At 43.2% G+C, this 27,366-nt stretch overlaps 1 protein-coding gene across 1 annotated transcript in view; it reads left to right on the top strand.

Annotated features, from left to right (window-relative positions):
* KSR2 (kinase suppressor of ras 2) overlaps positions 1 to 27,366 on the top strand; it is a 564,921-nt gene that overhangs the window by 263,391 nt on the left and 274,164 nt on the right. The window contains exon 5 of the mRNA XM_040416034.1: positions 985 to 1,163. Coding sequence (XP_040271968.1) covers positions 985 to 1,163 — 179 coding nt within the window. The remainder of the gene's footprint in view (positions 1 to 984; positions 1,164 to 27,366) is intronic.

Below are 27,366 nucleotides of genomic sequence, written 5' to 3' on the forward strand. Positions count from 1 at the left end.
AGATAGTCAGACACTGGGACAGATTTACCAATACCGTCTAAACAGTGTCAGCCGAGTATCTGGGGCCTACCAGTAAAAATTATTCTGGGGGGCCACTCTAAAGCTACATGCCTGCAGCAGCAAGATGCTACAAGATGATTGTTTATCGGGCCCCTGCAGTGACTTCGAGTGGTAATTCCCTGGGGAAAAGAGGATACAGACTGGTCTGACTTGTATACAGAAGTAATCTCAGCGTTCAGTGCATCTATCATAATAAACGGGTTGTTTGATGAATAAATTACCTAGTTTTGTATATGGATGAACAGGCTGGTCGAGATGTTGTACACTGTTTATTTGTATCTAGTACACTCAGTATATCTGTAAAAAATAAATCAAGGCAGCTGGACTTACAGTAGGTCACAGTAAGTCCAGTTGCCTTGATTTATTCTTTACAGATATACCTTGACCTGGATAAATGAGAACCTTCACAGACATAGTACACTCAGTCTTCTGTGTCATGTGCCACTTGTGCAGGAGGTGGTGGACTAGGGTCCCACCTTGCTCTGGGGCCCACCGGTGGATCCACCTGTTCCCCTGTCGGCTAGTCCAAGCCTGAGTCTAAAAGTAAAGCAGTGTAAACTTGGACAGACAGTCTTAAACTGCGCCATATTTATCACAGTGGCTGATGCTCGATGATAAATCTGGAGCATTTTTAGACTGTCTAGTTTAATTTTGCACCTGTTTGTTGGCTTAGGTTTACTCCAAAAATAAGCCAAGATTCTGGAGCTTTTTTGGCCAACAGTGAGCCATATCTACTTGTTTTTCTCCACTTTTAGATGTTTCCATTGTGTGGTTAGTACGTTTTCTGCCCATTGAGTATTTAGTAGCTTTGTTGTATTTGTGTCAATCGTGCTTCTTCCTACTAACATTTCCCCTCTAGTATTTCAACTAACATTACATTTTCTTTTGTCCTTTTCTCCCATTATTTTTCTTTCTTTCTCCCAGAACAAAGAAAAAGAACAAGCCTCTGAACCTCAAGATTCACAACAGTGTGGGCAGCTGTGAGAATATCCCATCTCAACGCTCACCACTTCTCTCTGAACGCTCCCTCCGTTCTTTCTTTGTGGGCTACCCGTCTTTTCTCCCTTCTACTCCCCCTGTTCACACTGAACCTTCTTCTGCAAGTAAGTCTCCATGGTAACTAGGCAAACAAAAGCTAGACAAATGCTTTTTACTACTTATTCTTTTGGTTGACTATAAGTTCTCAGTACAGTTGATATAGTCTGGTTTTCGTTTAGTTCTTGCACTTCGCTTTGTGAGGCACATATTACCATACTACAGGAGTATATGTCTCTCAGGATTATGTTTTATTTTTTAAGCCTTCAAAAATAAAATCAAAGCCCTTCACTGGCCAAAAATAAAAAGTTCACAGGACTCCTGAATGCTCTTGTGCAATAAATAAGTGCATTCTGATGCCCATTCTATTCAGTACTCAGCCATTTGCTATACAGATCTTTTCCTTCTAAGGCCTCATGCACAAGGCTGTTGCCCAGCCACGCCCGTATTGCGGCCCGCAAACAGCAGGTGTGCAATATACGGGTCCTGGCCGTTTGTGCACTGCATCACAGATGCGGGCCCATGCGGGAACATGTTCTATTTTTTTGCGGTGCAGATGGGTCACGGACCCATTCAAGTTGAAAATGGTTCTGGATCCGTCTGTGGCAGCCTCATGGAAGGTGCCCGTGCATTGGGGGCAGCAAATTGCATTCCCCAATGCACATAACGGCTGGGCAACTGCCATGTGCATGAGGCCTGAGTCAGAAGCAAAGAATGTAATGTTAAAAATCCTGATGTTTGATATTTCAGTCCCCAGAGCAAGGTCTTCTTATCCTTACGCCTTCCTCCCAATCTCTACTTTGATTGTCACACCTTCAGGGCTGTAGTGCAGAGGAACTGGTAAAATGTCAAATGAAGTGTGTGAAAGGTCCTGGAAGGACTGTAGTGTAGCTCTCCAATTAATGTGTCTATCACAGGCAGGGTGGATTTGATTTAAATCACAATTTAAATCACTAGTCAGTAAGGCTTGATTTAGGGCTCTTTCACACCTGCGTTCTTTTCTTCCGGCATAGAGTTCCGTCGTCGGGGCTCTATGCCGGAAGAATCCTGATCAGGATTATCCCCATGCATTCTGAATGGAGTGAAATCCGTTCAGGATGCATCAGGATGTCTTCAGTTCCGGAACGGAATGTTTTTTGGCCGGAGAAAATACCGCAGCATGCTGCGCTTTTTGCTCCGGCCAAAAATCCGGAACACTTGCCGCAATGCCGGATCCGGAATTAATGCCCATTGAAAGGCATTGATCCGGATCCGGCCTTAAGCTAAACGACGTTTCGGCGCATTGCCGGAGCCGACATTTAGCTTTTTCTGAATGGTTACCATGGCTGCCGGGACGCTAAAGTCCTGGCAGCCATGGTAAAGTGTAGCGGGAGCGGGGGGAGCAGTATACTTACCGTCCGTGCGGCTCCCCAGGCGCTCCAGAGTGACGTCAGGGCGCCCCAAGCGCATGGATCATGTGATCGCATTGGACACGTCATCCATGCGCATGGGGCGCTCTGACGTCATTCTGGAGCGCCCCGGGAGCCGCACGGACTGTAAGTATACCGCTCCCCCGCTCCCCGCTCCTACTATGGCAGCCAGGACTTTAATAGCGTCCTGGCTGCCATAGTAACACTGAAAGCATTTTGAAGACGGTTCCGTCTTCAAATGCTTTCAGGTACACTTGCGTTTTTCCAGATCCGGAGTGTAATTCCGGCAAGTGGAGTACATGCCGGATCCGGACAACGCAAGTGTGAAAGAGCCCTTAAATCATAGTTTTCTACCATAAAGACTAATTCTTGCTGGTATACATAACTTATAATATGCAAGTAGATGAAGATTTTTAGAATAACAACTTTTTCATATTAGTTTGATTAGGTTGATTCTGCATTCATAGGTTTGTAGAAGTTAGGATAAGGTATTTTTCTGAACTCTGTTCATGTTATAACATTTTTGCTGTGAAGAAGAGGCATGTGATCTCTGCTGAGTCAAATTCAGTTTTGAGAACTGCAAAAGTAAACCAAGCATCTGTGATAATATCTTGTAGGCAGAGAAACTGACCAATAATCTTACAAAAACCTCTGGAAGAGCATGACATTGTGAATGGATTAATGGAATTAATTTTCCAAAAAATTAAACATATACAGCCTTATTCTACATAATTAAAAAACAATCTTTATTTTCATGATGGAATACCTTTGGATGGTAATATATTTTCCTCAAAAAGTATTTTATATAAAAAAAATCTGATTTAAATAAAAATAAAATCCGATTTAAATAAAAAAAATCAGTTTTTTATTTTATTTTTTAAAAATCATTGATTTTTATCCACCCTGATCACAGGTCTCTTAACTCTGCAGTTAAGTTTAATGGATATTTTCAGCAAACAAACCCTGTACCCTGTGGCATGTAAAACTGGGATTTCATGTTGTATTTGTTGTAAATCTTCTTAACCTAGCGGCTTGCATGATCTAAAGCTTATTTGGTAAGAAGCAGGAGGTTCAGATGTATGTCTGTTCCTCACCTGTCTCTGCCCTTTATGTGCTCCTTACTCTAGACTTGTGGTTATGATCTTATTTTCTAGATGAAGTTGTGCTACCGTTAATACTAGTGTATTTCTGGCAGGGGCGTAGCTATAGGGGGTGCAGAGGTAGCAGTCACTACTGGGCCCAGGAGCCTGAGGGGGTCCAAAGACCCTTGTGGTGCATAAGAAGACACCAGTATTATAGAAAGTGCATGCTGGTCAAGTTACACCTGTGGCTCAAGGGGGTGCCGTTTCAATTTATGCCTCGGGCAGCACGAAGGCCTTGTGCTTCCTGCCCCTGCCCACAAAGCACTGAGGGAAGGGGGCCCCAAGCTGAACTTTTGCACCAGGGCCCATGAGCCTTTAGCTACGCCCCTGATTTCTGGTAAGGGGTATTGAAACTTTTAAAGCACATTGTAGCTTTTATACTTAAAGGGAACCTGTCACCAGGATTTTGTGCATAGAGCTGGGGACATGGGCTGCTAGATGGCCTTTAGCACATCTGCAATACCCAGTCCCCATAGCTCTCTGTGCTTTTATTGTGCTGATGCCAGCACAGGGAATGAACATGATGCCGACACTGCGCATGCGCTAGCTCGCGCATCGCGAGATTTCGGCGCTCCAGCTCTGTGACGTCAGCCAGCAAGGAGGAAAATACGGAGGACGCGGGCGGTGCTGCGCTCAGAAAATTGACTCATCCTCGGACACAGGACTCATATCAGGTTCATTTGCATATGGATCAAAATCGGTTTTTAACACAATAAAAGCACAGAGAGCTATGGGGACTGGGTATTGCAGATGTGCTAGCGCGCCCATCTAGCAGCCCATGTCCCAAGCTCTATGCACAAAATCCTGGTGACAGGTTCCCTTTAAAAGGTTTGTGCCAGGATATGGGTCTAAGCACCTGATCAGTGTTGTCCAACTGCTGGTACTCCTACCCTTCATGGGAATGTGGTGTCAAGCCCTCATATGAATACACACCGCATATCTAAAGATTCTCATCCCGTGAATATGGGAGAATTTGATATCCTGGCACAACCTCTTTAATGCCGCTGCACGCCAACATATAATATGAATATACAAGAACTGTATAATTATACCCACGTTTTGTTTTTTTATGTATACGATACTGCTTGGTATTCCCTCTCAGATGCAGATGTTTTAAGGCGTCATTAATTAGATATCTATGTACCTCTGTGTCATTTATATAATGTGATCAGAAGTAGGGTGCAAGAAAAGGGCCTGAAAAAGATTCTGAACAAGGAAGAAAAGGTTAGAGCTGAATGATCCTATTTCATGTCAAGAGGACATCTGAAACTACTTTGCTTCAATGGTTTATGTAAGGCATCTTAACAAAATGCATCGCAGATCTGGCACTAACATATCAAATGATTGAAAGGAACACTTTAAATGTGACTGTTGGATTTGCACCTGCACAGTGTCTGAAAACAGGTCTTTGGCTTTTGCAATGAGAGGTGTGTGGGAAGTGCGTATTCATGTAATACCTATTATGACTGGCAATACAGGACTTTGATGTGCTCCCACTCTAACAGTGATTCATAATGAGATTGGCATGTTGGCGCCATACAATTAAATGCTTTTGCCACCTAGAGCCGTAGTCTTAACTCCCACATAAGAAACAAACATACAGTACAGAAGCCTCAAGCAAAGTATATAAAGTCTTAATATGATATGGAATCAAAAATCCTCCATCATGGAATCAGTGACTTCCAGTGCAATGGATGCACATCTGTAATGAACAAAAAAGAATTGTTTTGTAGGGGTAGTTGGTAGTTTTAATGCCTATAAGAGTCCTTTCCCAGAGTCGTGAAAGGCAAATTGTGAAGCATCCGCTTCTTCTTTATTACTACTGTGCATAACTGGACATGTTTTGCTGCTTTTTGAAACCCATTGATGATTTTTGGGGTTTTAGGGGAACCATCTGTAAAGTTTTGGGTGAGTCTACACTTACATTAAAAAAATTGCCTTCCCTTAGGGCTTATTCACATTGCGGTCTGCAATGCATGGGCACCGACCGTGGGGCAGCCGCATGCGGATCGCAGATCCATTCACTTGAATGGGGTCCGTGATCCGTCCGTTCCGCAAAAAGATAGAACAAGTTCTATCTTTTTGAGGAACGGAAGCATGGAACGGACCCCATGGGAGCACAATCCGTAGTGCTTCCGTGGGGTTCCGATTTGTGCTTCCGTTCCATTCTGCATCGCATCTCCGGATTTGCAGACCCAATCAAGTGAAGGGTCCACACTCCGTGATGCGGAATGCACACAGCTGGTGACCCGTGTATTGCGGAACCTCCGTATGCGGCCCCGCAGCACAGCACAGAGCCCTACCTTCGTGTGAATAAGCCCTTATGTGGGTCCATAGGAAAAAGTTCAGGAGCATGCATTACTTTGGTCTGTTTTGTGTGCCCATTCTTATCAACACGTCAATTAATCAAATGAATAGAAAATGTATTTAACAAGGTTGCTTTGTTTTTTTTGGGGGTTTTTTTTAATGAAAAAAAAAGGATCAACCACGTGAAAAAAAAAACTGACATATGTCCTGAATTTGGGCCCTTTCATTTTCAAAACTGATATGCCATGTGTATGAGCCCCAACAAAGCATAAGTATTTGCCCCTGTGTGTGTAGATAATTTCAAATAGATTCGAAAGTAGTACTTGGCCAAAGCATTTTTTGCCTAAAAAAATCCAAGTTAAAAATGTCAATAAAAAATGCTGAGAAAAACACAGCAAATTCCAGCAGGTGGTGTGTTAATCCAGCCGAAATTCAACAGGTTCATTCCTCCAGTAAAATTCAAACACTTCCAATTTTAGTTAAATAGCACTGTTTTGCACATTCTTTCTTTTTTCTCAATAAAAATACTGTTAAGGACATTCTGCTTCTCATTCATATTCCCGCTATGTAATTAGTGTTTGTGATGATGATGATAGATGTATATATATATAGCCTAAGAAAGCATATATCTAACTCCCTGTGACACTGCCAGACTGAATCTCCATCAGCAATTTAATATAATCAGCATCACTGTCGTCACTTGTGTCACTGGTAGGTCCTCTCTTGTTCTACGGGTCATCAGGCTGTTCAGTTAAAGGGAAAACTATCCAAAAATGAGGAACAAAACAGAATTTGTTAAGACCCTTTGATTGCCGGAAGCAGCTCCCATGGATGATTATGTGGTATTAGTCACAAGTGAACTGGCACGTGTCCATGCTGTATTCTATCTGCTTTTTCAATTAGTCTAAGAACAAGAAGGAATGGAAGAAATAAATACATAAAGATGCAACAGTGATACAATTGATGCAAAATACTCTACTGTAAATATATAAATATATATATTTATATATCATGATAGATTATAAAATTCTTTAACTGGGACTGAGATCCAATGTGAATCAGGTTGAGTGGCCCCCTTGGGAATTTCCCAAAGTAGAGAATTTTTAAGATGAACTCATTTGTATTAATAAAAAACCAGGCAGCAGATAAATGTAGCTGATCAATTCTCTGAAATGGTAGGAGCCTGTGCCTTTCTTTCTGTGGAGGCAGGCCGCATGATTGCTGGAATATCTGGGTGGTCAGGGTATCTGGTACCAAACTGCACCTCCTCTAAGCACCAATGCAATCATCTTGTGAAATTTCACATTATGGTATATTGTATATGTATGGTTGGATCCTGGATTAACATACTTTTAACTATACTGTCATGAAACATTGAGGTTAGTCATACAGCCCCCAATGTCACTCACACTGCACACATGTCACTTACAATAGTGTCATTATGCATTAACGACACTTAGGCCATGTTCACACGTTAAGGCCTCTTGCACACAAACATTTTTTTTCCGTTACGTTTTTTGCGTTCCGTCTACGGACCATATATGGAACCATTCATTTCAATGGATCCGCAAAAAAAACGGAAGGTACTCCGCATGCCGTATTTCCGTTTTTCCGTTCCGTTCAAAGATAGAACATGTCCTAATAACGGACAAGGATAGTACTGTTCTATCAGGGGCCAGCTGTTCTGTTCCGCAAAAAAACGGAATGCACACGGACCTCATCCGTATTTTTTGCGGATTTGTTTTTTATGGACCGCAAAATACTGAAAAAGTCATACGGTCGTGCGCAAGAGGCTTACGGATTATGTCAGCATTCTGCCAGCATGCATGGGGCTCTCAGCTGCTGCAAAACTACAACCTCCCATTAATGCCCCAAAGGTCTGCAGCCATCAGGGCACAATGGCAGATGTGGCTTTTTAAGCCTTTTCAGCAGCTGGAGAGCTGCTTGTTGGCATCAAGGACTACGGTGATTGTAGAAGCACTGTAGTAAAATGAATCTTGTCGTAATTGGTTGACATGGGCAAATAGAAAGCTATGCTGTGATTGGTTGGTAAGGCCAACAAACAGTTTTTGAAGTAACTGTGCAAGGAGGTTGTTCCTGACATCTTGTAGAACTAACACAGATCTTCTGTGATTAGGCTTCTCAAATCCTTCTATCTCTTCTTGTAATCCCAGATGTTTAGATCAGGGCTATGTGGTGCCATAAACATAATTTCCAGGACTCTTTGTTCTTCTTTATACTGAAGATAGTTCTTAAAGACATTGCCTGTATGTTTGGGTTGTTGTCCTGATGCAAAATACATTTTGAGCCAATCAGATTTCTCTCTGATAGTATTCCATGATGTAGATAAGTATTTGCCAGTGTTTTTCAGCAATGAGGACCACATTCATCTACAGTACTCAATGTTGGCCGTTTCTTTGAGCTTATTCAATAAAGCTTGAACAGAAAATCTTGAAACCTCAGCATGCTTTGAAATCTTTGGCTGGGACTTTTGCTTGAGACCTTGCTGATGCAGTATAACTACTTTATGTCTTGTTGCTGTGCTTAGTCGTGTCATGGTATTTGTATAACCTGTGACATAAAACTGTCTGCCACAACCTCGGTTTTATACCAGAGTTCGTGTCACCTTGGCAGACCATGCTCACCACTGCTCCTCAACTTTTAGCGGGCACGAGCACCACTCTGTGTCTGTTCCAGTTCTGGCACACCGCCGGCAGGCCCAAGCGTTAGTATCTTGTGTGTCTATTGGGGGATATTCCTCATTGAACCTCACTTCATTCTGCAGCATTAAAAGGGTTAAACTCTCCTTTGGTGTGCAGTTGCTAGGCTGTTACTGTGCAATAGCTGTGCTGTTTATCTCATTCTCTGCCTGAACAATAGGCTTAGTAGCTTGCTAGATCCTGCAAAGGTGCAGTAATCTTCCTGACTGCCTGTGTACTAATTCCTGCCTGATTACCAAATTCTGACCCTCTGCCGCATGACCTGACTCATGCCTGATCACTGTACTGACCCTGTGCTGCCTGCCCTGACCTTTGGACTGTTTCTTGGATTTGTACGTAGTCTGCCTGCCCCAACCTTGGCCTGCTACTCACTATGAGGGTTGCCTTATCCCTGACCTCTGTGGGTCAGCTGTCAACAACAGTGGGACTACTCCAGGAGGTATCAGCCTGGTGGCTCCTCTGCAGCGAAGTCCAGATCCCTGTGTAGGGGTTAAAGGGTGAATACCAGGGGACTGCCAGGATAATGCCCTTAGGTTTAGTCCTAGTCAAACCAGTTGGTTGACACAGTGGTTCCACAACCACTGCCTATAACAGTTTCGCTGTTCCTCACCCAATTTTAAGCCTCCTACACCGCTGTTTCTGTTTAAGGTAATGCCTGTGTTTCCACCTACTTATCAAAATGTAATTCATTATCACTTGTCTGGTATAATTAATTAATCATACAACTGATTATAATCCTACAAAATCCCTGCGTGTAGTTGTAGCTAGAATGAGTGATGCTGTTTTGAAGGCACAGGGTTATCACACCATATATACTGTATATATATATATATATATGTGTGTATGTATCTTATCACATTAACATATCATCACAGTGCAAAAGGAGTACAGTGCCGTGTGACCAAAGGCACCTATGGATAGGTCATACTGCTTAGGCCACTTACAACAATCAGTATGAAATCTGCTGAGCCCTGAAATGTCTCACAGTATGATCCATGCACAACGTATACTGAGACTATGGCATACATATACACTGTTATTTCAGCAATTTTCTGAAATAACTAATGAGCCATAATAGTGTAAGTTAATGTCCCTGTCCCTTTAAGCGACATCGACTTGTCACTTCACAAGTAACCTCTGGAGCAGGGAGAAATGTAATATTTATACAGACAGTTGTCAAATGCAAAAGAGCATCAGCAATATTCTTTTGTTCATCCAGTAGTGCTCAATAACTCTTTTTGCAGAGCCCATAGAAAGCACTCTGAGTTTTATTTACTGTCTGTGTTTAGACCAGAAAAGCACTGCAAATGGGGAGAGGTCATTTATTTTTATAAGCCGTGGAACCCAAGCATTGCCAGCTCTTCACTTTGCACTTTTGCTTGAGAAAGGGCTTTAAAGGGTCTTTCTAGTATTTTAGAACAGATCCCCATTAAATTCAGTGGCCCACATATATACTACTGCGCTTTTGGTGTAAACTGCACTGCCAAAAGGCCACAAAAAAGATGTGCATGAAGTTTGTCATGATTCTTGTTGATTGCCAGATTTGAAAAGTTCATGAAAAGAGGGTTTGGTCACTACCAGGGGCATATACAGATCTCATAGTGCCCCATAACAAAACCTAGTATGGTCCCCTTGCTCCACCCAATTTCCTGGTACACAGGAAAGGCGATTTCCCAGATTTCTGATGATTTCTGATACATTTTTATAGAAAAAAATTATAAATAAGTCACTTTGTGCTTCATCTACTTTATCTAACTTGGAAAATGTGAACAAGTACTTCATAAATATGGCACAGATTCTCAACATTATATTTACTATTGTATTTACACCAGAAAACTGATAAAATAAATAGTTAAATCTCCTACTTCCCTTAACGGAGCATATTATAAAATATCTGCCTGCAGCCACCACTAGGAGGAGATCAGTGCACAGGAAATTACACAGTTACCATTAAAATCAATGCAAGTTGTATATCATTTTTTTGCCATGAGCTCCCCCAAGTGGTGGCTGTGAAAAATGCATTGAATCTATGTTGGGAACATAAGATTCAGTACAACACTGAGTTCCCCATCTCCCGGGCCCCATAACAGTCCCATGGTCTTTCTCCATTGTAGGTACGCCACTGGTTGTTAAAAGAGAGGTAGATAACACAACATTTATTATAAATACTAGGTAGGAGTGGTGCAAATTTTCTTTGCTAATAGGAGGCACAGATGTATGGTAGTTTAATAATACATTGCATTTATTAAAGGGGCATTCCCATCTCCCTGATTGCCTCCCTTTGTGTAGAAAAAGTGAAAAGAAAGCAGTTATCAATTTATTTTCCCTGGAAGTACCTCCATTTCTTGTTAGGGCTTCCTCTTTCTCTTCATAACTGCATGTTGTCAGGAGTTATGACCACTGCTGCGAGCTACCAGCGTTTGCCACACTTGAGCTTTCAAGTCCTCTCCTTTGCTGACTGTGGTTACCTGGATTGTAGGAGCGCGCACACTCACGTCTGCACAGCAGTTTCTGACTCTTCCACTGCTTTCAATGGAAATAGTTCCAGGGCATGCGCAGTAGCCCCGGAGCTGTTCCAATATGCAAAATTGATGCGTCAAATGTCCCACAGTGCTGATATTGCTAATGAAAAGAGCATTATGATGTTATCATAGTGCCAATTGCCTGTTCTTTCAATCAAATCCATGGTTTCCACCCTCCAAATGGACAAGAAGTGCAGCCTTTTAAGAAATTTAGGGGCACATTTATAAAGACGTCGGTTTTAGACGCTGGTCTTAATAAAGCCCCACAACTGGCGGAGGATCCGCCCGAGTTATGAAGAGATGCAGGCCTTTACTTAGGCGTATCCAGCTCCAATTCTAAATGTAAGACAGCTTCCGAGCTGTGTTAAATTTAGACCATTTTGTACACCTAAACCAGGCGTAGAAAATGGTAAATGAGACAGGCCTGCTGTCCCCTTCCCCACCCACAACATGCCCACAACTGTTGCTCCGCCACCTGCGCCTGAAATATGCCTAATTTAGGCATATTTCAGATTAGTAAATGACCCCCTTAATGTATATCACAACTTGATTATTTGCTTAACCTTTCTCTCTGTCTATATATATATACTGTACAGACCAAAAGTTTTCTTTATTTTCATGACTATGAAGGCATCAAAACTATGAATTAACACATGTGGAATTATATACATAACAAACAAGTGTGAAACAACTGAAAATATGTCATATTCTAGGTTCTTCAAAGAAGCCACCGTTTGCTTTGATTACTGCTTTGCACACTCTTGGCATTCTCTTGATGAGCTTCAAGAGGTAGTCTCCTGAAATGGTCTTCCAACAGTCTTGAAGGAGTTCCCAGAGATGCTTAGCACTTGTTGGCCCTTTTGCCTTCACTCTGCGGTCCAGCTCACCCCAAACCATCTCGATTGGGTTCAGGTCCGGTGACTGTGGAGGCCAGGTCATCTGGCGCAGCACCCCATCACTCTCCTTCATGGTCAAATAGCCCTTACTTTCAACGTTTTCCCAATTTTTCGGCTGACTGACTGACCTTCATTTCTTAAAGTAATGATGGCCACTCGTTTTTCTTTACTTAGCTGCTTTTTTCTTGCCATAATACAAATTCTAACAGTCTATTCAGTAGGACTATCAGCTGTGTATCCACCTGACTTCTCCTCAACGCCACTGATGGTCCCAACCCCATTTATAAGGCAAGAAATCCCACTTATTAAACCTGACAAGGGCACACCTGTGAAGTGAAAACCATTTCAGGGGACTACCTCTTGAAGCTCATCAAGAGAATGCCAAGAGTGTGCAAAGCAGTAATCAAAGCAAAAGGTGGCTACTTTGAAGAACCTAGAATATGGCATATTTTCAGTTGTTTCATACTTGTTTGTTATGTATATAATTCCACATGTGTTAATTCATAGTTTTGATGCCTGCAGTGTGAATCTACAATTATCATAGTCATGAAAATAAAGAGAACTCTTTGAATGAGAAGGTGTGTCCAAACTTTTGGTCTGTACTGTATATATATATATATATACAGTATATATATATATATATATATATATATATATAAAATTTAAATCTATATAGATAACATAACATCCGCCTTTTACAATAGATGACTATCAAAGCTTATATACTCTCTCCTAACCTCTGAACAGGTCATAGAGCATGCCTAGAAAACTCTCCCATAGCAGTAAACACTGTCCCCTCCTCTCTATTTTGTCTATGGGCCATTTGGCTGATGGCTGCCCCCATAATCATGTTCATGAAATAGAATGTTAAAAATCTGCAATGAGAAAATAAGAACTGATTACAAAAAAAATGTGTTTTGCTATCTGGTTTTAACTGGGAGAAACATTTTCGGTGACACATTTCCTTTAACCGTGGTGGTGTCTGTTTTATGTCAGCAGGTTTATTGTAAGTGCTACTTTAGATCAAGTGTTCCTCTTTTCCTCTTACTCCATTAAATGTAACTATTAAAAAGGACTAAAGCTGGCAGCTTTTGCAAATATGAAACAAACATTGCAATCAAATTGCCCATATAAACTTTCCAACGAGGAAGCAAATTAATGCTTCTCATACTTCGCTCTGGGGGCAAACTGCTTGCCAAAAGAAGGAATGTCTGAGAACATAGAAATAAATCCACAAGATCTCCAAACCAGAGAGCAACAGAAATAAAGAAACTATATCACATTAATCTCCAGAAAATTGAAAAAAGTAAGCTCATTTCCTTTATTCTTCCCATAGAAGGTGACAATAATCTGCTCAATGGGTTTTCCAGGCTAGGAGAACCAGATGGTTTATGCTAACAGAGAATACTGTTCAAAGTTATATCCCCACCTGTACCCCTCACAGCTGCTTTTTGTCAGCTCTAGCTTGGTTGTTGGCTTTCTTATTTCTATGACTCATGAAAGATATATAGACTATTTTGTCATTTTACTGCATTAGACCCTTGAAAAAAAACTATTTTCGTGTATAGAATCCTATTGAAAACCTTTAATATGGACACCTTTGGGACAATTTTTCTTTATGATTGCATTTTACTCATTTTGTGCTAAAAACATTTTTACAATTGGCCTTTTTTGAGATACAAAAGTTAAAAAAATCTGTCTGTTTGCAGAGTATCACTTCTCAGTCCCATCAGCTGATGGCATATGTCAAGCCTTATCTTTGATCTCCTGACCTTATAAACACTCATTTAAAGTTGGATTTACATGGCCTGATGTCCCATCCATTTATCGGGTACAAATGTTCCTATGACTGTTGGTTCCCCATAAACTGCCCCTCTAAAGCTGCTGCAGATCACCAGATGAATGAGTGAAACGCTTGTTCATTGAGTGAAATGATTTTAAAATGTGTATGAAAGGGGTTGGCTGATCTGTCTTTGCATCAGCTGTGGCACTAAAGGGGCTTGCTTGCCGGTACTTAATGAACTGAGCCAGACCATTCAGCCCTTTCATCACATGATCTACCATTTTTCTTCTGTTGAGTGTCTGTATGGCCTTCATCTAGCTACTGGTGCTGCAGAATCAGACATAAATCCATCAGAGCACTGCTCCTATTTCTGACCAGTATAGTCCTGGTGTCCCCACCCCATTAATCCTAATTTTCGGGACCCTCTTTCTCTGTTGTTCTGCCACATTAGGGAGCTTCCTGCTCCTGTAATTGTTGATGATGTGTATAAAAGGGGTTGGCTGATCTGTCTTTGCATCAGCTGTGGCAGGAAAGGGGCTTGTTTACCTAATAAACCGAGCTAGATGATTTAGCCCTTTCATCACATGATCTACACTTTTTCCTTCTGCAGAGTGTGTGTATGTCCTTCATATAGCTACTGGTGCTGCAGAATCTGACATAAATCCATCAGGGCACTGCTTCTCTTTCTGATGCCCTCTCTGCTCTCCACTTCCCTTCTCTCGGTATTACAGATAACAGCAGGAGGTTGTTCAAGGGAAATGTCAAATGTGTATAGAGAGGTTGAGGGTTGTTCCAAAAATGGCAGCTCACGCAGGCTGTAGATAGGCAGAAAATCTCACACAAGGCAGTTCTGCAGGGGAAAGACAGCAGCACCCTAGACAGAAAGATCTAGCGTATATTGCCTTCAGAGACATTCAAGCATGAGACAACTGAAGGGGCTGGCTGCTTTAGCATTGTATCAGCTTTTGCAGAAAAGGGGGCTTGATTACCTTATAAACAGGTCACCCAGCCCCTTCATCACATTACCGACCCAGAGAGGAGAAGGAAGCCCCCTGCATGTGCCAGAATGAACATGAAAATGGAGCTTCTGGGACCAAGAGAGGTGGTTTGAAATTGTGTCATTAGGGCAGCATTAAGAATTAATATATAGCACATTAATGTGTTTTATTGTTTTACGTCTTGACAACTCATTCCACAACCCCGGTAAATCTATGTCTGTTTAGAGGATTAGAAGCTCTAGATAAAAGAAAATGGAGCCCTGACCACTATAAAGATATAATAACAAATGAATTAGTACAGAACTCTGAACCTATTTAGAAAAAATAATCAATAAAATGATGTTCAAGGGTAGACGTTCCCTTTAAAGTATAACTGTCATTTCAGTTTATATTTTATATTGTGTAAGGACAGAGATGTTTTACATTTTAATAGGGAAAGATGTTTAATTGTACTAGAAAACATTGTAAAGAGTCTCCTTAGCTATGCTGTGAGTGTTACGAATGAGAGTCTGTCTTCAGTCTTAAGTCTACTGAGCGCCGAAGATGCCTGTGTGTAATATATAGAAGCTTCCAGCCTGCCTCTTGTTATTTACCCCAGTCCCTGACTATATACATGTGCCCTAACTATTACTACCCCAGTACCTGACTATGTACATGTGCCCTAACTATCACTACCCCAGTCCCTGACTATATACATGTGTCCTTACTATCACTACCCCAGTCCCTGACTATATACATGTGCCCTAACTATCACTACCCCAGTCCCTGACTATGTACATGATCCCTAACTATCACTACCCCAATCCCTGACTATGTATATGTGCCCTAACTATCACTACCCCAGTCCCTGACTATGTACATGTGCCCTTACTATTACTACCGCAGTCCCTGATTATGTACATGTGCCCTAACTATCACTACCCCAGTCCTTGACTATGTACATGTGTCCTAACTATCACTACCCCAGTCCCTGACTATGTACATGAGCCCTAACTATTACTACCCCAGTCCCTGACTATGTACATGTGTCCTAACTATTACTACCCCAGTCCCTGATTATGTACATGTGCCCTAACTATTACTACCCCAGTCCCTGACTATGTACATGTGCCCTTACTATCACTACCCCAGTCCCTGACTATGTACATGTGCCCTAACTATCGCTACCCCAGTCCCTGACTATGTACATGAGCCCTAACTATTACTACCCCAGTCCCTGACTATGTACATGTGTCCTTACTATCACTACCCCAGTCCCTGACTATGTACATGAGCCCTAACTATTACTACCCCAGTCCCTGACTATGTACATGTGTCCTAACTATTACTACCCCAGTCCCTGATTATGTACATGTGCCCTAACTATTACTACCCCAGTCCCTGACTATGTACATGTGCCCTTACTATCACTACCCCAGTCTCTGACTATGTACATGTGCCCTAACTATCACTACCCCAGTCCCTGACTATGTACATGTGCCCTAACTATCACTACCCCAGTCCCTGACTATGTACATGTGCCCTAACTATCACTACCCCAGTCCCTGACTATGTACATGTGCCCTAACTATTACTACCCCAGTCCCTGACTATGTACATGTGCCCTAACTATCACTACCCCAGTCCCTGACTATGTACATGTGCCCTAACTATAACTGCCCCAGTCCCTGACTATGTACATGTGCCCTAACTATCACTACCCCAGTCCCTGACTATGTACATGTGCCCTAACTATCACTACCCCAGTCCCTGACTATGTACATGTGCCCTAACTATCACTACCCCAGTCCCTGACTATGTACATGTGCCCTAACTATCACTACCCCAGTCCCTGACTATGTACATGTGCCCTAACTATAACTGCCCCAGTCCCTGACTATGTACATGTGCCCTAACTATCACTACCCCAGTCCCTGACTATGTACATGTGCCCTAACTATCACTACCCCAGTCCCTGACTATGTACATGTGCCCTAACTATTACTACCCCAGTCCCTGACTATGTACATGTGCCCTAACTATCACTACCCCAGTCCCTGACTATGTACATGTGCCCTAACTATAACTGCCCCAGTCCCTGACTATGCACATGTGCCCTAACTATCACTACCCCAGTCCCTGACTATGTACATGTGCCCTAACTATCACTACCCCAGTCCCTGACTATGTACATGTGCCCTAACTATTACTACCCCAGTCCCTGACTATGTACATGTGCCCTAACTATCACTACCCCAGTCCCTGACTATGTACATGTGCCCTAACTATTACTACCCCAGTCCCTGACTATGTACATGTGCCCTAACTATCACTACCCCAGTCCCTGACTATGTACATGTGCCCTAACTATAACTGCCCCAGTCCCTGACTATGTACATGTGCCCTAACTATCACTACCCCAGTCCCTGACTATGTACATGTGCCCTAACTATCACTACCCCAGTCCCTGACTATGTACATGTGCCCTAACTATTACTACCCCAGTCCCTGACTATGTACATGTGCCCTAACTATCACTACCCCAGTCCCTGACTATGTACATGTGCCCTAACTATAACTGCCCCAGTCCCTGACTATGCACATGTGCCCTAACTATCACTACCCCAGTCCCTGACTATGTACATGTGCCCTAACTATCACTACCCCAGTCCCTGACTATGTACATGTGCCCTAACTATTACTACCCCAGTCCCTGACTATGTACATGTGCCCTAACTATAACTGCCCCAGTCCCTGACTATGCACATGTGCCCTAACTATAACTGCCCCAGTCCCTGACTATGTACATGTGCCCTAACTATCACTACCCCAGTCCCTGACTATGTACATGTGCCCTAACTATCACTACCCCAGTCCCTGACTATGTACATGTGCCCTAACTATCACTACCCCAGTCCCTGACTATGTACATGTGCCCTAACTATCACTACCCCAGTCCCTGACAATGTACATGAGCCCTAACTATTACTACCCCAGTCCCTGACTATGTACATGAGCCCTAACTATTACTACCCCAGTCCCTGACTATGTACATGTGTCCTTACTATCACTACCCCAGTCCCTGACTATGTACATGAGCCCTAACTATTACTACCCCAGTCCCTGACTATGTACATGTGTCCTAACTATTACTACCCCAGTCCCTGATTATGTACATGTGCCCTAACTATTACTACCCCAGTCCCTGACTATGTACATGTGCCCTTACTATCACTACCCCAGTCCCTGACTATGTACATGTGCCCTAACTATCGCTACCCCAGTCCCTGACTATGTACATGAGCCCTAACTATTACTACCCCAGTCCCTGACTATGTACATGTGTCCTTACTATCACTACCCCAGTCCCTGACTATGTACATGAGCCCTAACTATTACTACCCCAGTCCCTGACTATGTACATGTGTCCTAACTATTACTACCCCAGTCCCTGATTATGTACATGTGCCCTAACTATTACTACCCCAGTCCCTGACTATGTACATGTGCCCTTACTATCACTACCCCAGTCCCTGACTATGTACATGTGCCCTAACTATCACTACCCTAGTCCCTGACTATGTACATGTGCCCTAACTATCACTACCCCAGTCCCTGACTATGTACATGTGCCCTAACTATCACTACCCCAGTCCCTGACTATGTACATGTGCCCTAACTATTACTACCCCAGTCCCTGACTATGTACATGTGCCCTAACTATCACTACCCCAGTCCCTGACTATGTACATGTGCCCTAACTATCACTACCCCAGTCCCTGACTATGTACATGTGCCCTAACTATAACTGCCCCAGTCCCTGACTATGTACATGTGCCCTAACTATCACTACCCCAGTCCCTGACTATGTACATGTGCCCTAACTATCACTACCCCAGTCCCTGACTATGTACATGTGCCCTAACTATTACTACCCCAGTCCCTGACTATGTACATGTGCCCTAACTATCACTACCCCAGTCCCTGACTATGTACATGTGCCCTAACTATAACTGCCCCAGTCCCTGACTATGTACATGTGCCCTAACTATCACTACCCCAGTCCCTGACTATGTACATGTGCCCTAACTATCACTACCCCAGTCCCTGACTATGTACATGTGCCCTAACTATTACTACCCCAGTCCCTGACTATGTACATGTGCCCTAACTATCACTACCCCAGTCCCTGACTATGTACATGTGCCCTAACTATAACTGCCCCAGTCCCTGACTATGCACATGTGCCCTAACTATCACTACCCCAGTCCCTGACTATGTACACGTACGCTATCACTACCCCAGTCCCTGACTATGTACATGTGCCCTTACTATTACTACCCAAGTCCCTGACTATGTACATGTGCCCTAACTATCACTACCCCAGTCCCTGACTATGTACATGTGCCCTAACTATAACTGCCCCAGTCCCTGACTATGCACATGTGCCCTAACTATCACTACCCCAGTCCCTGACTATGTACACGTACGCTATCACTACCCCAGTCCCTGACTATGTACATGTGCCCTTACTATTACTACCCCAGTCCCTGACTATGTACATGTGCCCTAACTATCACTACCCCAGTCCCTGACTATGTACATGTGCCCTAACTATAACTGCCCCAGTCCCTGACTATGCACATGTGCCCTAACTATCACTACCCCAGTCCCTGACTATGTACACGTACGCTATCACTACCCCAGTCCCTGACTATGTACATGTGCCCTTACTATTACTACCCCAGTCCCTGACTATGTACATGTGCCCTAACTATCACTACCCCAGTCCCTGACTATGTACATGTGTCCTTACTATCACTACCCCAGTCCCTGACTATGTACATGTGCCCTTACTATCACTACCCCAGTCCCTGACTATGTACATGTGCCCTTACTATTACTACCCCAGTCCCTGACTATGTACATGTGCCCTTACTATTACTACCCCAGTCCCTGACTATGTACATGTGCCCTTACTATTACTACCCCAGTCCCTGACTATGTACATGTGCCCTTACTATCACTACCCTAGTCCCTGACTATGTACATGTGCCCTAACTATCACTACCCCAGTCCCTGACTATGTACATGAGCCCTAACTATCACTACCCCAGTCCCTGACTATGTACATGTGTCCTTACTATCACTACCCCAGTCCCTGACTATGTACATGTACCCTAATTATCAGTGCTCATCACCCTGTGGTTTTCTTTCCATCATGGGATGCGGAGCAAAATGGACACAGTAAAAAACGGATCTGTCATGTCTATTTTAGAGATAATATAATCGGATCCGTTTCTTAACGGTTGCAGACGGTTGTATTATCAGTAATGGTAGTGTTTTTTTGCTGATCCATGACAGAAAGTAGCCTAAGCCAGTACCTGAAGAAGACGTTTAGGCTCCATTTACACGTCCGCAAATGGGTCCGCATCCGTTCCGCAATTTTGCGGAACGGGTGCGGACCCATTCATTTTCTATGGGGACAGAATGGATGCGGACAGCACACAGTGTGCTGTCAGCATCCGCATTTGCGGAGCGCGACCCCGATCTTCAGGTCCGCAGCTCCGCAAAAGATAGAACATGTCCTATTCTTGTCCGCAGCTTCTGGACAAGAATAGGCATTTCTATAGGGGTGCCGGGCGGGTGTGTTGCGGATCCGCAATTTGCGGGTCCGCAACACACCACGGACGTGTGAATGGAGCCTTACGGACCATCTTTTGCGTATACTGAACCATTCATTTCAATGGTTCCGCAAAAAAACGTACTCTGTATGCATTCCGTTTCCGTATTTCCGCTTTTCCGTTTTGTTGAAAGATAGAACATGTCCTAATATTGCCCGCTAATCACATTCCGTGGCTCCATTTAAGTCAATAGGTCCGCAAAAAAAAAACGGAACACATACGGAAATACATCCGTATGTCTTCCCTATCCGTTCTGTTTTTGCGGAACCATGTATTGAAAATTTCTGTCCAGCCCAATTTTTTCTATGTAATTACTGTATACTGTATATGCCATACGGAAAAACAGAACGGAAAAACAGAGCAGAAATGGAAAAACAACGGAAACAAAAAACGGAACAACGGATCTGTGAAAAACGGACTGCAAAACACTGAAATAGCCATATGGTCGTGTGAAAGAGGCCTAAAAGCTACATGCTTTGCACCGCATTTATTGTTTTAGGCATTTTTTTTACTCATCTGACAAGCAGGGTTGCAAACTGTCTAGAAATTCCTGGACAGCCGGTAAACATAGGCGTGTGCACCCTAAAGCACAAACACACACACCGTGCGCGCGTATGTATGTATATACACTCACCTAAAGAATTATTAGGAACACCATACTAATACGGTGTTGGACCCCCTTTTGCCTTCAGAACTGCCTTAATTCTACGTGGCATTGATTCAACAAGGTGCTGATAGCATTCTTTAGAAATGTTGGCCCATATTGATAGGATAGCATCTTGCAGTTGATGGAGATTTGAGGGATGCACATCCAGGGCACGAAGCTCCCGTTCCACCACATCCCAAAGATGCTCTATTGGGTTGAGATCTGGTGACTGTGGGGGCCATTTTAGTACAGTGAACTCATTGTCATGTTCAAGAAACCAATTTGAAATGATTCGAGATTTGTGACATGGTGCATTATCCTGCTGGAAGTAGCCATCAGAGGATGGATACATGTTCTCATTCTGTTTACGCCAAATTCAGACTCTACCATTTGAATGTCTCAACAGAAATCGAGACTCATCAGACCAGGCAACATTTTTCCAGTCTTCAACAGTCCAATTTTGGTGAGCTCGTGCAAATTGTAGCCTCTTTTTCCTATTTGTAGTGGAGATGAGTGGTACCCGGTGGGGTCTTCTGCTGTTGTAGCCCATCCGCCTCAAGGTTGTGCGTGTTGTGGCTTCACAAATGCTTTGCTGCATACCTCGGTTGTAACGAGTGGTTATTTCAGTCAACGTTGCTCTTCTATCAGCTTGAATCAGTCGGCCCATTCTCCTCTGACCTCTAGCCTCCACAAGGCATTTTTGCCCACAGGACTGCCGCATACTGGATGTTTTTCCCTTTTCACACCATTCTTTGTAGAAATGGTTGTGCGTGAAAATCCCAGTAACTGAGCAGATTGTGAAATACTCAGACCGGCCCGTCTGGCACCAACAACCATGCCACGCTCAAAATTGCTTAAATCACCTTTCTTTTCCATTCTGACATTCAGTTTGGAGTTCAGGAGATTGTCTTGACCAGGACCACACCCCTAAATGCATTGAAGCAACTGCCGTGTGATTGGTTGACTAAATAATTGCATTAATGAGAAATAGAACAGGTGTTCCTAATAATTCTTTAGGTGAGTGTATATATAGCCTTTATGCCATTAGCCCCCATTATCAGCCCTTATGCCTCATTTGCCCCCATTATGCCTCTCATTAGCCCCAATTATGCCTCATTAGCCCCATTATGCCTCATTAGCCCCCATTATGCCTCATTAGCCCCCATTATGCCTCATTAGCCCCCATCATCAGCCCTTATGCCTCATTAGCCCCCATCATCAGCCCTTATGCCTCATTAGCCCTCATCATCAGCCCTTATGCCTCATTAGCCCCCATCATCAACCCTTATGCCTCATCAGCTCCCATTATCAGCCCTTATGCCTCATCAGCCCCCATTATCAGCCCTTATGCCTCACTAGCCCCCATCATCAGCCCTTATGCCTCATTAGCCCCTATCATATCATCACCCCTTATGTCTCATTAGCCCCCATTATCAGCCCTTATGCCTCATTAGTCCCCATTATGCCTCTCATTAGCTCCCATATGCCTCTCATTAGCTTCCATTATGCCTCTCATTAGCCCCCATTATGCCCCCAGCAGCCACATTTTTTTGTAAAATAAAAAAACATTTACTTCTGCTCCTGGATGCCACCGCTCCTCGCCGTCCTCCTGATGTCGGCTCTCGGCTGTGCGCTCTGAACTTCACAAAGCGCCTCACGCTCTGCGCAGCCCTGCACAGCCCGTCTGGCACCAACAACCATGCCACGCTCAAAATTGCTTAAATCACCTTTCTTTCCCATTCTCACACTCAGTTTGGAGTTCAGGAGATTGTCTTGACCAGGACCACTCCCCTAAATGCATTGAAGCAACTGCCATGTGATTGGTTGACTAGATAATTGCATTAATAAGAAATAGAACAGGTGTTCCTAATAATTCTTTAGGTGAGTGTATATATAGCCTTTATGCCATTAGCCCCCATTATCAGCCCTTATGCCTCATTTGCCCCCATTATGCCTCTCATTAGCCCCAATTATGCCTCATTAGCCCCATTATGCCTCATTAGCCCCCATTATGCCTCATTAGCCCCCATTATGCCTCATTAGCCCCCATATGCCTCCAATTAGCCCCCATTATGCCTCATTAGCCCCCATCATCAGCCCTTATGCCTCATTAGCCCCCATCATCAGCCCTTATGCCTCATCAGCTCCCATTATCAGCCCTTATGCCTCATCAGCCCCCATTATCAGCCCTTATGCCTCATTAGCCCCCATCATCAGCCCTTATGCCTCATTAGCCCCTATCATATCATCACCCCTTATATCTCATTAGCCCCCATTATCAGCCCTTATGCCTCATTAGTCCCCATTATGCCTCTCATTAGCCCCCATATGCCTCTCATTAGCCCCCATATGCCTCTCATTAGCCCCCATTATGCCTCTCTTTAGCCTCTATTATGCCTCTCATTAGCCCCTATTATGCCCCCAGCAGCCACATATTTTTGTAAAATAAAAAAACATTTACTTCTGCTCCTGGATGCCACCGCTCCTCGCCGTCCTCCTGATGTCGGCTCTCGGCTGTGCGCTCTGAACTTCACAAAGCGCCTCACGCTCTGCGCAGCCCTGCACAGCCGACAGCAGAGGACAAGGAAGCGGTAAGTACATAGCATTCACCGGCTTAGTGGGAAAGGGGTGTGGAATACCAGGAAGGGGGTGTGACTTGCAAAAATGTCTCAAAATTATAATGAGTAAATCTGCCCCAATGTTCGCATTCAAACAGGATGTGGAAACGGATATATAGGTAAGCTGACTAGAATTAGTAAAGCAATATTCCATTAGTGGACTAAAATTGATATTCGAGCCACCACCCTATTGGTGATGCTCGCGGCTGGCTACTTTTTGGCTCTGCTTGATCAGTGACTGCAGCTCAGCCTCATGGTAATCTGCGCTATAAAATGTATGCGATGTAGACAAGATTGTGTCTTCACACTGCGTTCTGTTATTATGGTTTACGGAAGGTGAAAGGTTAATGCAGTTTTCAGGATGACTCTGTGTATCTGGTGACTTTTTCTAAATGAAATCACCCTACAGACCGGAACCCAGGCCCTGTTTACTGATGTCTCCCTGAATTAGAAGTCTCAACTTGCTACATTACAGAGAGTCGCAATAACCGTATATAACACAAAATCCAGAGCTTTGATACAATGAAAGATGACGAAAAACAAAGCATCTGTCAAGGCTTATCTACGTGATTCTCCAGCATTGCCTTTACAAAGCTGATCTCTCTAGATTAGCCAGGTCATTTTTTAATACTCTGATTTTTAATTCTGCAGGAAAAAAAAGCATGTAATAAACAAAGCAGATTCATCTTGTATCCTGCTTCTCTTACAGTATACCAGTCATCTACCGAAATCCAACCACTTCTTTTTTTAAGTGATATTGATGAGAAAATAGCTATTTATATAAAAACCGATAAAACATATTTTATAACCTGTACTATTAACCATTGTACATCTGAATAGGCATCAGTTTAACAGTATAGCATACCCATGTTATGAATCTGCTGCATCAAAGAATAAAGGGGAAAACGGGCAAAGTGATCTGATGATACATTATAAAAATTGGGGATAAAAAAGCTATTGGAACTGCTGCGGTGATGAGAGTTGCACCTTGTATGTTGACCTTTGCTCACTGGCATGCACAGTCCCTATTGATCCATGTTACAGACATGTAGACCATATATATGATTATAGTAAAAAGGAAGAAGTCTGCCTCACTTGAACTCTGTGCGTATGCCCAGCTCCTGCTGTGAAAATATTAGACCCGATGAGCAGTGCTGAGCTCCACAAAACTTCACTTCACTCCATTCCTCCCGTATTCCTAAGAGATGTTTATAAATGAATTGCCATCAGCTTGTAATAGAGGTTCATCTGGGTGTTACCAGTAGGGGGTGTTACCCTGCACAATGGCAGCACTAATTAGAGAGTGTCAGAGTGTGCAGGAATACCCCGACCAAATGGTAACACCCAGGTGGACCTTTATTGCAGACTGCTGGTGATTCATAAACATCTAGTAGGAATAATAAAGGAATGGCACATAGTTATATGAAAAAAAAGATAATCTGAAATTGTTATTACTTGGGGAATGCAAGTAGTCACTAAAACAAACATGTCAGAAGAGGTTACAGGTCCTCTTTAAGGTGCCCATAAACCTTCATCTGCTGAGTGCTCGTTCATCTGACAGCTGTCTCTTCTGTCTCCCCCATACAGAATTGTGCTCAGCTTGGCCGAGTATGTGTGTGTTTTCAATGGGGAGAGTGGAGAAAGCCTCTGGCAGACTCCTCTGGTGGTGGCTCCTCATCTGTTAGGGGAGAGTCGGGAGCTTCCCATACACATTCGATTATTGGCGGGTTTGGACAATGTTATACTAATGTGTATGGGGGCCTCTACTAATAGACTTGTGAAATACTTGACTGTGACAAACATTGGTAATTCTTTATTCTCACAAAGCACAGGAATGATTGTGTGGCCGGGGCGACTAGCTAGTCAGTGGCTGCCATATAGGCACTCAACCCTAACAAACAACATTCACTAGGAGGGTCAATCTCATAGGAAGCCAATTTACTGCACACAAACACGGGGCGAACAAACTCCATGCAGATGTTGCCCTTGGTGAGGTTTCAACCCAGGACACCGAGGTACAAGTGCTAACCACTGAGCCACCATGCTGCCCACTTGAATCACTCCACCCCTATAGGCATGTCTATAACATTATGAGAAACAGGTTAAACAAACGGAAAAAGATAGTTAATAATTGAAGATAAGGTCTAATCTAAAATAATACCATCTGAATAAATGGTCTGCAACATAAAAATCTAGGGCTTGGTTCACATATGCATCAAGGTAATCCGGCAGTTTGTTGCAGCAGAGAAACACACTACCAGAATGACTGTATCCGATATAGCTTTATACTGCCGGGCACTGCCGGATCCCTATTGACTATAATGGCATCCAACTGGGATCTGCCGGTTTCAGACGTACAAATACCTCTGCATGCAGCAGTATTTGTCTGGCCAAAAAAAACATCATTTGTTGCCAGAAATCCTCTGTATACCTTTATAGTCAGCGGGGATCATGTCATGGCCAAAAGCTCACCTTTATGCCAGAAAACTGCTGGATCCATATTGGATCACTTTATAGTCAATAGGTATCTGGCAGTGCCCTGTAGTATCCGACTATAACTATATACCATAACTCCGGTAGACTCCTCGGCCAGAATAGACCACTGGATTACCTTAGCACATAGTCTTAAGCATTTCATGATTAAGAAGTGGTCATATCTAGTCACCTCCATGGACAAGCCAATTAATACTCTCAATATCATTAAAGATAAATGCCGTAAGATCCCCTGTATGATTTTTGGAAAGATGACAACTTACATTACAGGGATTAGTGTAACTGGATTTCTATGTACTTTGTAACATCGTAAGCAATATTTCATATGACATATGATGGAGTATGCCATAATTTTTTCCATAATTGATTCATAGGAAAATCCTATGTGTGCCACATATAAAAATGTAGCCATGTGGAGGTATGGTACACCAAGTACATTGCACTTGTGTGCAAGAGTCCTTTCACTCCACACTCGACTTGCACTTGTAAGGTCTGCACTTTTGGCACTTCAGTGAGGGCATTTCTACCACCATTATACTGTGCAGGCTCCAAATATCACATTTGGCCCCATTCACACGACCAAATTGTAGGTCAACATCCGATCTGCATTTTTTGCAGATAGGATGTGGACCCATTCGTTTCAATGGGGCCGCAAAAAATGCGTACAGCACACTGTGCACTGTCCGCATCCTTATGTCCATTCCGCAGCCCCACAAAAAAGATAGAACATGTCCTATTCTTGTCTGTTTTGCGGGCAAGAATAGGCATTGTTACAATGCGTCCGAAAAAAAAAAAAAATGATGTAACATGGACGTCACACGGAATTCATCCTTATTTTTTGTGGATCTGTGTTTTGCGGACTTCAAAATACATACGGCTGTGTGAATGCCCCCCATAAGGGGCTTTTACAGTGGTGTACAAATCCTTCATGTTAAGTTAGAATTTTATTATTTATATCAGTTATATCATCTGGCTGAAACTCATAAAATTGCTATTTGGTATGTGGGCAGCAAGTGTTAATATATTTTATATCACCATTTGAAAAACAGATTGAAAGTAAAGGGTTGAATAAGA

This window comes from Bufo bufo, chromosome 2 (genome assembly GCF_905171765.1).
Source record: "Bufo bufo chromosome 2, aBufBuf1.1, whole genome shotgun sequence".
Lineage (NCBI taxonomy): Eukaryota > Metazoa > Chordata > Amphibia > Anura > Bufonidae > Bufo > Bufo bufo.